This window comes from Prosopis cineraria, unplaced genomic scaffold, assembly GCF_029017545.1.
Source record: "Prosopis cineraria cultivar Desert tree isolate PC_DT_omini unplaced genomic scaffold, ASM2901754v1 PC3, whole genome shotgun sequence".
Classification (NCBI taxonomy): Eukaryota; Viridiplantae; Streptophyta; class Magnoliopsida; order Fabales; family Fabaceae; genus Prosopis; species Prosopis cineraria.
In genome coordinates, this window is record NW_026555334.1 from 31,236,179 (window position 1) to 31,249,172 (window position 12,994).

Genomic DNA, 12,994 nt, shown 5'->3' on the forward strand with positions numbered 1-12,994 from the left:
TTATATACCTCTTATTTAATTGAGAAGAACAATTAAAATCCACTAAATATAAGGTAGAAATTCAAATTATTAAATTTGAGGTAATTCTGAGAAAAAAATCACTTTGTAATTATAGGAAGTATAATTACTTTTCTCTATCTTGGTTTGGTGAGATAGTTATTTAAAATTACAACTAATTGCACAATTAATAGAATTAACCGTGCATAATTAATTATGAGATATATCTGTCTCACAAAAAGTCCCAACTCCCAAGTCATAACCAACACAATATACATAATATCATCCACCTGCATGTACTCTTTCCTATCTTTAATATAAGGTGAAATTAATCAACTTCCCACTTATTAAATTGAAAAATATTAGTTATAATCTTACAATTGTAAAAAAAAAAAAAACATATAACTCTCTAATCTTACCTTTCTTGACAATTAATAACCAAAATATAAATTGTTGTTCAAAAATTCAAATGTCAATAAATAAATCAGAAATAAAATTGGGAAAAATATTAATTTTTTACCGTTGTGTGCCTTATATAAAAAATATTTTTTTTAACAAAAATTGCTTGATGTCAAGTAGAGGGAGTACAAATTGTCCCCCAAATTTCAAACCTGGTCCAACTTAGTGGTAAAAAAAAAAAGCAAAAGCTACTGCGTAGGGAGATTGTACCACCCTCTCAAATGCATGCGAGATTTACTATTCTGTGAAAGTTATGCAACCATGCCCACGAAAAGCTTATCACAATAAATTGTGTGTACCTTGCTCATCTTTTTCTCGATTCACTTAATCTCTCAGTTTCATGTTTATGGTATGTACGATGCTGCCCCCGTCTTCTCTACGACTCTGCTAAAAACGTTAGCCCGATTTGAAAGCTCTCGCAGTTGAACGTCCATTCATCGAATCTCCATCTCCTCCAATCCATATCATAATTAATAATCCATACGTATATCTCTTTTTTCCCCATATTTTCGATTCGGAGGAGCTAGTCATCTAGAGATCAGTTGAGTTTACAAAGGAATCTTATACATATGCATATTATATATATATATATATATATAACCAATAATTTACTGCAACTCACCAAACTAGGAAGCGAAATGGGTTCCCATAACCATCAAGAAAGTAACATTAGGTCAAATTTGAACCCGAGGGAAAAAAAAATTAAGTTGGAATATCTATTTGTGTGTATGAATGAAAATAATAAATAAAAGGGCTTTCTTGACCTTTTCTTTTTTTCTTAAAAAAAAAAAACTGGCCGAGTAATACCTTCCGTAACGTAACCACGTAATTGTCAACCGACATTTACACACACGAGTGTGATCATTATTTTACATTTTTAGCTTTTCCCATTTTCCTTCCCTATATGGCTCAACGTTCCTTTTATGGCATGGGTACTGTTCCATCTGGCATCCACGTGGCTTCTCACTATAGGGTGGCTTGATAATGCACATCTAGATTATAAAGTATTTTTAACCATCATTTTACTCACCAACAAGAATGGTTTGCCACTCCTTTCGCTTAAAAATATAATACATTTTTAATATAAAATATTAAAATTATAAAATATTTTTTATTTTTATTGTGTGATGAATGAGACGTTTTATAAAAATATACTCAATAAATCAATGAATCAATCCTTTATTTTTAAATCAAACATCATATCAAATAAGCACAAGTATGATAAGATGGTGGTGTCATTTTAAAGATTTTAATTAATTAATTTATTAAAAGTATAATTTAATTAAAAATATTTTATATTTTTTAATAGAAGTAGTAGTTAATATCCTGAATCCTTTCAAATTTACCCTCCTCTAGTTATAGCTGACCCTTTTAATATCTAAATTAATTCATTAATTATTTGCAAGTAATTTTGGCACAACCTTATAATGAGAATTTTAGATAAAAAAATATCATTATATCATTAGTTACTCTCAAAATTTTCTAAGAGGCCAATAACTGATTTTTAAGTATTTCCTCTAATTCTATTTATAAGGTAGAGGGACCAAATTTTTTTAGGTCCTATTTATAAGTCATTTTATTATATTTTCATTTTAAATTTTTTTATTTGACTACCATTGAATGTTGAAAAGAAAAAATATATTATTAAAGTATGTATATTTAATAGAAATAAAGTTAAAAAATTATTAAATTTCTAAATAAAATTAATGTGTTTTAAGGTTTTCATTGGTTTTAGTAAAATATATTAAAAATATCTTATAAATAGGATTATAAAGTATCAATGAAGTTGGGTCAATAAATATATTGCAAGTACACATTTATTTCCTAAGACACCCTTATTTAATAATTATCAGGAGCATGAATGTTACTCTTAACTTTGAATTAATGACAGTTAAAATTTTTTTATGAAAAAGGAGTTATAAATATCAATTTAAATTAAACAAGTACAAATTCAAAAATTTTAATTATAAATAAGAAATTTTAATTTTAAATGAAATTCTCAAATTGTATCTAAAATTCTTGCTGGTAAACTGTTTAAAAAAATATTTATAATTTATTTTTAAAAAATTATCAAGATCTAATTGTCATTAATTTAATATTTTAGAATTTAACTAGCATTTACCCCTAATCAATAGATGGCTTCTAATATTAATCTCATTAATAAAACTATTTTTAACTAGGGTATAATAAATTGAGGATTATTAAATGCTCCATAATCAAGAGGTAGAAAAAATTTCCAATTAGAAAGAGAGGAGGGAGTATCAAACAAAAAGATCATATATATACTCCATCCATTTAAAAAACTAAGATATTTTTAATTAAATTTTATCCTTCAATAAATTAGTTACCTACTTTCAAACTAACTCTATCTTTTTACATTTATTCCTATTAAACACTTTATAATAGATATGAAGTCATTATCAATAGATGCACTTTTAAAAAAAAATAATGATCCCATCTCAAAAAATTAAAAATATTTTACATTTTTAAATATCAAAATCCTCAAAAAATGCCTTATATTTTTAAATAGAGGGAGTATATAATTATAAATTGTATGCTCTCTATTTTTAAATATAAAAGAAAATAATTAATTCACACTCTTTAATATAGTTGATTATGTATAATAGTTATATCTGAATTTAATTTTTTTTATTAAATTATCGCTATAATTAATTAAATAAATTTGTCTAATAAGAATAAACTATCATGAAGAATTTGAAAAAATTGGAATACATGCTCCTTGATACATGTTAAATTCTCTCGTGTTCAAAAATAAAGGGCGTACGATTGTAGCATAGATGGTAGCATGGGCCCTTCAAACGCAACAGATTAACTTTATAACTGCCGGTTACAGGATACCTTTTTTTTTTTTTACAATAAAAAAAAAAGGACAGAGTTTTTACAGGAAAGGGATTAAAAAAAAAGGACAGAGTATTTCCAGGAAAGGGGGGGGGGGGGGTGGGGGTTGCTAGCAGTAAGAGGGTCACAGAGAGATGGTGAGCATAAAGAAGAAAAAAAGAAGTATAATTGCAGTGTCGATAGTATAAATGCGAAGCAGACAATGAAGTGGCCAGATGGCTGATTTTTATAGTTGGTAACGCCTCTCGCTCACCGCTCTCATGCACTCATCCTCTCATTCCTCTCCTCCATTTAAACCCCACTAACCCACCCTTCCCTTCCATTCACAACCCTAATCTCCTAACTCATCTCTCTCTCTCTCTCTCTCTCTCCCCCCATCACCTTCCTCTGCTTCTCTCAGCCATGGTTGCTGTGTCTCGTCCTCCTCCTCCTGACAACCTCTTCCTCTTCAAGTCCTGCAACAAGCCCGCCACCTTCTTCGACGGAATCCCTGTTGTCGACCTCTCCCGCTCCGACGCCAAGTCCCTTGTCATCCAGGCCTCCCAGGAATTCGGCTTCTTCAAACTCCTCAACCATGGCGTCCCAATGGAGTTGATCACTGCTGTCGAGAATGAAGCCCTCAGGTTCTTCGCCAGACCTCAGTCCGACAAAGACCGCGCAGGCCCTCCTGACCCTTTCGGCTATGGAAGCAAAAGAATTGGCTGGAACGGCGATGTCGGTTGGATCGAATATCTCCTCCTCAACTTTAATCCCGATGTCATCTCGCCCAACACTCTCTTCGTCTTCAATCAATACCCCCCTGCTTTCTGGTAAGCAAAACAGAGTCCCCTGCTTCTTTCTTTCATTCCCCTGTTCTCAACCAACACAGTATATCGTCTTCATGAATGGAGTTTGGTTCCTCTTCAGAAGCATTTTGAGATTTTACCTTTCAGATAAACAAAGCTCGTGGACAACGTTGCGTAATAACAAACAAATATTTTTTTCTTTTTCTCATCTGGGTTTAACAATTGGCAGCTCTGCTTTGGAGAAATATGTTTCGGCGGTGAGGAACCTGAGCTATCAGGTGTTGGAATTAATGGCGGACGGGCTGGGTATTGAAGAAAGGAATGCATTTAGCAGGCTGCTGAGGGACGAGAAGAGCGATTCTCTGTTCAGGCTGAACCACTATCCCCCGTGTTCGGAGCAGGAAGCATTGAGTGGAAAGAGCTTGATTGGGTTCGGAGAACACACGGACCCACAGTTGATTTCTGTGCTGAGATCCAACAACACGTCGGGCCTGCAAATTTGCCTCAGAGATGGGGCCTGGGTTTCGGTCCCATCGGATCACACCTCGTTTTTCATCAACATTGGCGATACCCTGCAGGTACCACCCATCTCAATCTACAGTTACAACGATTCATTTTACCTCAAATCAAATCTGTTCAAATTCTTCCTGTAATTTTTTTACTTAGTATTGACATCTATCTTATCCGCCTTTTTAACCCTCTCCCTCTCTCTCTGCTCTATGTGTCGCGAGAACAATCATGATCCCTTAATTGGTTGAAAAAGACGCGATAATATCAGCCAAACATTTGATTTCACAGAAGATTCTTTTTTTCTTATCAGTAATGATAAACTGCTGTAGTAATCAACAATATGTACAGAAGTCGGGTTCAACATTTTTGTTAAACATGGATGCAGGTGATGACGAACGGGAGGTTCAAGAGCGTGAAGCACAGGGTTGTGGCAGACCCGAGCAGGTCAAGGCTGTCAATGATATACTTCGGAGGACCACCGTTGAGCGAAAAGATAGGACCTCTAGCTTCATTAATGGGGGAGGAAGAAGAGAGCCTGTACAAGGAATTCACATGGTGTGAATACAAGAAGGCTATGTACAAGTCAAGGCTCGGCGATAATAGGCTGGCCCTCCTCCAGAAAGCTGCAGGCTAATGAGATCATGAATCATCCATGAGTGGAAGGGTCCAGATATAATTTGCACCCCAGCTGCTTTGATTTAGCGTACTTTAGGTTTTTTCTTTCCTCTTCTCTGTATGTTTTGTTGTCAGATGGGAAAATAGGGTTCAAAGAGTTGACTCCGCTTGACATGTTAGTAGTGAAAGGAACAAGCTGCTGTTTAATATTGTCTGGGATCTTTTATTTTCTTATTTTTATTTTGGTTTTAATTTTCATGTAACCACCAGCGTCGACGTAATGTGGATGGAGCCCAGCTGTGTGTGATGGTGTATATTGTTTGAATATTAAATAGATTTCTCAATGACTTCACGAGTCAGTTTTTGTTTTTTTAATGTCTTCTTTATTCAAAATAATAAATGGAGTTTAGTCTGCATTGAGATGATAAAAAGGTCTGTCGAGCTAAAATGTTAGATCAACTATGGTGTGGAGTTCCTTTTATAAAAAAAAAAAAGAGTAACTTAATTACTTATAACTCACAAACATACATGTGAATATAAATATTGAATCTTATTAATTTTATTTGTGTAAAGAGGTGGTGTTATCATGGAAATAGGAACAAAGGAACAAGTTAGTATGGAGTGAGAACAAGAGTAGTAAAAAAGGGAGCAGCAGTTCTCTCCTGGTGCTTCCCTCAAGTTCCCTACTGGTTGTTAAAAACATCAATGATAACTTTTTTCTTTAGGCTTCCTTCTGTGAAATATTTACCACTTTGCCACACTTTTACACACACCAGGATGGACTGGGACACAACTCAGCAGGAGAGAATCTTTTTCCTAAAAAGTAAAAACAAAAGAGTGAAGAAATTAAAGAACGGTGGGGTGAGCGAGGGAGGAATGAAAGAGTATCACTGTAGAGTGACACATCAATGAGAGAGAAGTTTGTGAAGAGGAGGACATTCCCGCGTCTGCATTCGGTGCGCCCATCAGCCTAAGGGATAATCTAAAACTTCAATTTATCTCAAAATGATCGTAGCCATTCATTTTAAATTGATTTTTAAGTAATTTTTAATATTAAATTTATTAAGATAAAAAAATTATAATTTAAATCCAGACTTAAAGTTTTGTGCCAATTATTTAAAACTTGATAAGAATAAAAATAAAAGTTTTGTGCTCGTTTCTCGATAAGCACAGAAGACCACTTAAATTGAATATTAATTTTTTTATAATTTTTATTTTAATAAATATAATATTAAAAATTAATTTAAAATAAAACTATAAAAATATCTTAAGATAAATTTAAGGCCCAAATTAATCTAGGAGTGATAAGCACGCTGTGCTCATTCTACGAATGAAAACGCTTTGCGCGTCTCATGGTCAACAGTCACACCCACTCCAAGCAAACTAAAAGGTGTTCCCATTTTGACTATCCACATTCACGTTTCCTTCCCCTTTCCCCCTTCTCCCCACCCCCCCACCTCACCTTTCATCTTCACCCCCCACTTTCTAATAATAATCATAATATAATAATAATAAATATCTTCTACCAAAAACAAAACAATAATAATAAATATCTCGATTTGAAATATTGTTTGATAAAGATTTAACTTATAATCAATGAGATTGTGTATTCCAATTTAATTTATTGTCAATGTGACAATTTTATTAGTTAATTAATTTTTTTATAAAAGTTATTTGAATCTAAATACCGTGCATTAACTTTAACGAACTTCTAAAACTCAATTCACTTGATTATTTTCCACAAAATAGTAAATATATCAAAGCAAATTTTTGCTATCAATAAATAATACTCCTCCCAACAGGCACGCACACCATATGTCTAAAGCTAAAATTATTGTCTGTTAGATTATCGCCGCCGCAGCAGCAGCAGAGTGGCAACCACGCATTATTAATCAACAAGGTGTCATTGACACGATGGATAGAATCCAACTCATTGGATTAACATATACAGTTAATCATTACCAAGAATTAGTCGACTACTAGTCCCTATAATTATGTTCCGAGAATTGTTCCTTGTAGAAAGAAATGTCACCATATGAGTCTTTGGAAAGATACATTCAAACCTTCCCCCATGGAAAGTCCAAGATCCTCTCATTAATCATTGTCTCTTTTCAATTTGTGTAAGCTCTTGCGTTCACTCCTACTGTTTCATCTAATTCCATGGCATACATGTGATTTTAATGGTTCCTGTTATATTTTCTTTAAATTAAACTAGAACAATTTTCACTCCTAAATATACAGACCCGGTTTGGGTGCTCATTATTGTGATGAAATCTAGACTATCCAAATTTAAATCATTATTATATATTATATTATTTTTTAAAATAAAAATGTATAAAAAATATAAAATAATTTTAATAATTTTTTTATTTTTAATATAATCTAGATTTAATTTGAAGGGTCCAATTTAATATTCAAATTGTTATAATTAATTTATATTGACTATTCAGATGCACTCTGCACAGTCTAGACTTAATTTGGTGTTGATCTGAATCATGCACAGTACATCTAAATAATCAATATATTATAATTATAAAAATTTTAATATTAAGTTGAATCCTCCAAGTTAAATATAGACTATATTAAAAAATAAAAATTTATTAAAATTATTTTATAATTTTGAAATTTTATTTTCAAAAATATAATATATACTAATGGTTTAAATTTGGACTATCCAGATCAAAATCTAAATGGTTCATATCTCATTAAAATGATGAGCACCCAAACTAAACTCCTAAATATACATGAACATTCAGTTCCTTTTTTAAGGAAATAATACTCACCTCAAAAAGTATTCTATAAAATATCATATTCGCTTTATATTATTCTCCCCATCTCAAATTATAGGACACTTTTAAAATAATTTTTCAACCTCAAAATATAAAACACTTTGAGTAAATTAAGGTTTCATTAAATACGTCAATTACAATGCTATCGTTTCTTTCTCTATAATCAATTTTCGTTCTTTCTCTTTTTAATATATTAAATAATGTGTATTTTTAAAAAATTTATATTTATATTTTAAAAAAATAATATTATTAAATGTATTTAATGAAATTTATTTATATGTAAAATTTTATTTAAAAATATTTTGTAATTTGAGATGAAAAAAATATTTTTTTTTTTTAAATATTAATGAAGACCTCAGCCTGTCAAATGAGACCATTCAGTCTACAATCATATCCATGGTTCTAGATAAAGCAGGTCCATGCATCTCACCAATTATTCACAATTCACACTGGAAGGTCAATACTGGCTTCATGACCCACTTTTCCTTGATTATGCCACAACATCCTCTTTTTGTTTTGATTTTTTCTTTTTCCTTCTTCTCTACTTTTTCCCTCTTTTACGAACTTTTTCTTAAAAAGATATTGTATTTTAAGTGCAGTAGAACAGACTCAATTCCCAAAAACATAAAATATTTCAATGGTATACTGCTATTGTCATGCAATCAAAAGATTGAGGTTCCACTGTGAAGTATATATAGAATATTCTTTACCTGAGACAGCAGGATTTTTAATATTTTAATTGGAGATTTTATTATATATTCTTTGCTTTTTCCGGGCCAAATTCATTATTCTTTCCTAAAGTGAGAATTTCTATGAAGAATTTTACAAAAGTCTACTTTAATTTTTCTCAAACCTATGGCTGCCCTATGTCGTATTTAAATAGGCCATGTTTTTTTTTTCTTTTTTAATTTTCCTGGGTTATGCAGAAATAGAATGCTTTTGCATTGGGGCGTGAAGAGCTAAAAACTGAATTGGCCAATGTACATTAAATAAAAGGAGAATAAAACTTAATGCCCTTTTAAAAAAAAATTATTACAATAAAAACCTATCAGTTTTATATTGGATATTATATTATGAAAATACTTATATGTTATTGTTAAAATATAAATTTTAATGTCTTAAATTTATGAGAAAATCCTAATAAAAAATACAAATCAAAACTTAGCTTTTAACAACATATATGTGTTTTCATAAATAATATTCGAAGCAAAATTGATGTGTTCGTGTTATGATAAATTATCTTAAGAAGACTTAAATGTCATTTTCACTTGGATAAATCTTAATTTTGCGTGTCCTAAGTTAAATTATTCTTTTGTTTCTTCCCAGAACAAGAATTATTCTTCTTCTCGCAGTTTTGGGCAGAATAAGTTCTCTTTTAAGGGTTCATGAATTTCGCGAGTCAATTTTCCTTTTAATGTGAGAATCAATAGTGACAATTTTTTCAACAAACATAGAAAATTGGAAAAAAAAAAGAATTAAAATAAGAGGGATTATATGAGGGTATCTTAGTCAATTTATTGTGTTATTTTAATTACATTAATTAAAGAATTCTTAATCCATATGTGTCATAATTAGGGATGAGAATAAGTTAGGCCCTTAACAAGGACTTACAATCTGACCTACTTTAAACCTAGCTTAGCATACTTATTAAATAGGCTTAGGCCAGGCTTAAGCCTTTAATTAAATTTATTTAGTTAAATAGGTCAGGTTTATTTTTTCAAGGCTTAGCCTACGAGCCCAACTGGCCAACTTATATATATATATATATATATATATTATGTATTACATCACAAGCTCATCAGCTTCACCATATCATTTTTAATCAATTTATTTTTTATTGCTTCTAGTTATATTTTCAATCATATTTGACTTATATATTAACTTTACATTATTACTTTATTGTTATATTATATTGCAGTTAATAAGTCCTTTTAATTTTTATATATTATAATAAGGTTATATATTATATATTATAATAACCCTAAAATATATTTGAGACGTTTAAAATTAAAATGCAAGCCTATTTAAAAGATTTTATTTTTAAATAGACTTTTAAATAGGTTTATAAGCCAGGCCAAGCTTAAAGTAGGCTCATGTTTGAACTATAAAAAAAACTTTATATAGACTTTAGATCAAGTTTAGGCCTCAGATTTATCATACAGACTTAGTTTTATTTGGCCAAAGCCTAACTTAATCTAACTTATTTCCATCCCTAATCATAATATACAACCACGATATAGATATGAAATGGAAGGATTATTATTCTCAAGAGGAGGTTAAGTAGTATAATAAGCGTTCAAATTTTTGTCGACAACATGATTAAAAGGAATATTATTAAACACACACACGCACGCACACACATTATTGGCTGAAATTTATCCGATGTATGATCTCCTGTCCAAATATATGCATGAATTCGCCAATATAATTAATTAACACCTGAGATCAGGGCTAATTGAGGGATGAGATTGATGAGAGAGAGAGTAGCTTTGAATTTAATTACACAATTGCACCGGACGAAGAGCTGTGTAGTATTCTTGCATCCAATAATTGTGGACTCTGTCGGTCCAAAAAAAAAATTGTGGACTTATAATTGGTGTTGTTGTTGTTGTTTTTTTTTTTTTTTTTTTCCGGAACAAGAGTGCGCACCATTGATCTATGGTATATGTGCCCTAACTGGCTACTTCCAGCAGCATGCATGCTCTTTTTTTTTTTTTTTAACACGAGAAGGCCACTTTTGTAATGTCATGTCGATGTCGATGTCGGGCTTGATGTAGAAGGAAAGAAAAACATGTAGAGAGGTGAATAATTAGATGGGAGGGGAATAATGAACACCGAGCCAGTCTGCACAGTTGACGAGCACGTAACGAGTACAAGCTAAGGTGAATGGAAAAATCTCTCTCAAAAAATTAATCTTACAGGAATGACCTCAAAACCTATTGTCTCAATATTTTTTATTTTACGATACTTCACTCGATCGAAACCCTTCATAAGAGGCCCTATGCAAAATCAACTTAAATGAAGTAGTATCATCACCCAACTAGTATATTAAGTGGGAGATCTTTTATACTTATAAATATCACACCATTTGTGAGGTTTTCTGATATGAGATACGTGACAATGCTATCCTGTTGAGAGCTGACATTTCTAATGACTTCACTCCACGGCACTTCACTAGGCTTCCGGTTAGATATTTATTATATTAAATATGCTCAAGGACAATATATTTTATCAAAATAGCTTAAGCCATTTGATTATATACTTCTTAAACTTATATATTCATAATCCATTTTCTAATATTAAAATGTGAGATTTCTTTTTACTATTTTTTCTCTTTGTTTTTTTTTTCATTTTTTTCTTCTTGCTTGGGCTTGTACTTTTTTTAATCTTATAAGCCTCAGGTCTATTCAAGTTCTTCTCCTTTTTCTTCTTCTTCTCTCTTTTCTTTCCTTGTTTTTTTTAATGTCTTGTTGTGTGTGTGTGTGTGTATTTCATCTTTCATTTCTTGTTATCAACATTTTTAACACATTAAAATAAATTTATCTTGATTTGATTAGACAAAAATATATTAAGTATATGCAAACTAAGAATTTGAGTCTTACATTTTTCTTAAAACACCTTTTCTTGTAATCATTCAAATTAAAGACTACTATTAATATGCGTAATCAATAGAAGTAGTTAGAAAAACACTAAATATGAGATAAAGGAAATTGAAGTCTTACATTTATAACAAAAAACAAACTCTAGTTAGCTCTCATGCATTTAAGATTAGTGAGAATATAAAACAGGGAGAATTGCATTTAGAGCCCCAGAAACAAGAAATTTGTAGACAAGGCTCAATGAAATCTAAAATCATGTATGGACTTTTTGTAATTTCTAATATAAATTTCGCTCTAGTAGATATACATATTCTTGTACATAAGTAATCTATGAAGTGTATTTTGTTGTTCATAGAGTTTATATTGTGCAAATGTTCAATGTTTTACTTATTGGAAAACTTAATTAAAAAAGAAGTGTGTTCATTCTAATATTAGAGTTTTGTGGTTGTTATTTTTATGACTTGTTGCATATTATTGTTCTCAATCACATGGCTGTTAGTTTTGTAATTGTGGATGATTAATGAACGTTAAGGATAGGTGATGTCGTCGTATAAGCCTCTTGCATTACTACAATTGATTGATATGTATTTGTATATGATAGATTAACATTGATTATTGAGTAGCTATACTTATTCCACTCTCTTCAATACTTACAGGCGCTTTAGTTAGAACCAAGGCTTAGGAATATTATTTTCCTAACCATAGGCCACCTTTATTTTAAGCAATTATGTGTATTTAAGTTGATATTGCTAAGTAGGAGTTTTATGTTTTGAGATTTACTTGCACTATCATTTGATAAGATTAATTGTTATATTTTGGACCTTCAGTTGTATGTATAATAGTTTGAAATATCTAGACAAGGCTAAAATACTAGTTCAAGTATGATAGGGATGATATAATTGATTGTAAAGAAACATGCTTACTTTTAGCTATGCAATTACTTCCCCTTCTGCTTTTGAGATTGATGGGATGAGGGTGAAAAATGTGATGTATGTGTGATTTATATGTTGAGGTGTATTGTGCAACATCCTCAAATTTCAAAACTTAAATTTAAAGTTTTTAAATAAGGGGAAATGGTAAATTTAGGGTAATTTTTTTTTAAATTAATGGTGTTTCCAAATAACTAATGGGTTATTGAACCTTTAAAAAGCTTTAGAAGTGGCTATGATGGAGTTTGGGTCAATCGGGCCTAAGTGCAAGGCTTGAATTCTTTCAAGCCTTGCTATGCCATCTGCCACAATTGATAGGCCCAAATTTTCATATATCAAGTAGGTGAGAGATAGAATAAAAAGAAAGAAAAATGAGAAAGGCAAAAGAGATAGAGCAATTCTTTTCTAGGGCTTCACATTTGGACCAATTTGAAGGCATTTAAAGCTAGCAA

The 12,994-nt window shown here is 31.0% G+C and overlaps 1 protein-coding gene across 1 annotated transcript; it reads left to right on the forward strand.

Moving 5' to 3' along the window:
* The first annotated feature begins 3,556 nt into the window (after window positions 1-3,556).
* Window positions 3,557-5,594, forward strand: LOC129304834 (gibberellin 2-beta-dioxygenase-like). Its single transcript, XM_054944655.1, has 3 exons — window positions 3,557-4,124; window positions 4,330-4,678; window positions 4,996-5,594. Exons 1-3 carry the CDS (start codon window positions 3,718-3,720, stop codon window positions 5,242-5,244), a joined length of 1,005 nt encoding a protein of 334 aa, XP_054800630.1. The 5' UTR covers window positions 3,557-3,717; the 3' UTR covers window positions 5,245-5,594.
* The last annotated feature ends 7,400 nt before the right edge of the window (window positions 5,595-12,994 follow it).

What these genes read in the sequence shown, in the direction of transcription:
- LOC129304834 (XM_054944655.1), top strand. Translation starts at nt 3,718, where the DNA reads ATGGTTGCTGTGTCTCGTCCTCCTCCTCCTGACAACCTCTTCCTCTTC. An exon ending in CAATACCCCCCTGCTTTCTG is followed by an intron (nt 4,125 to 4,329) that starts GTAAGCAAAACA and finishes AACAATTGGCAG; the next exon opens with CTCTGCTTTGGAGAAATATG. An exon ending in ACATTGGCGATACCCTGCAG is followed by an intron (nt 4,679 to 4,995) that starts GTACCACCCATC and finishes ACATGGATGCAG; the next exon opens with GTGATGACGAACGGGAGGTT.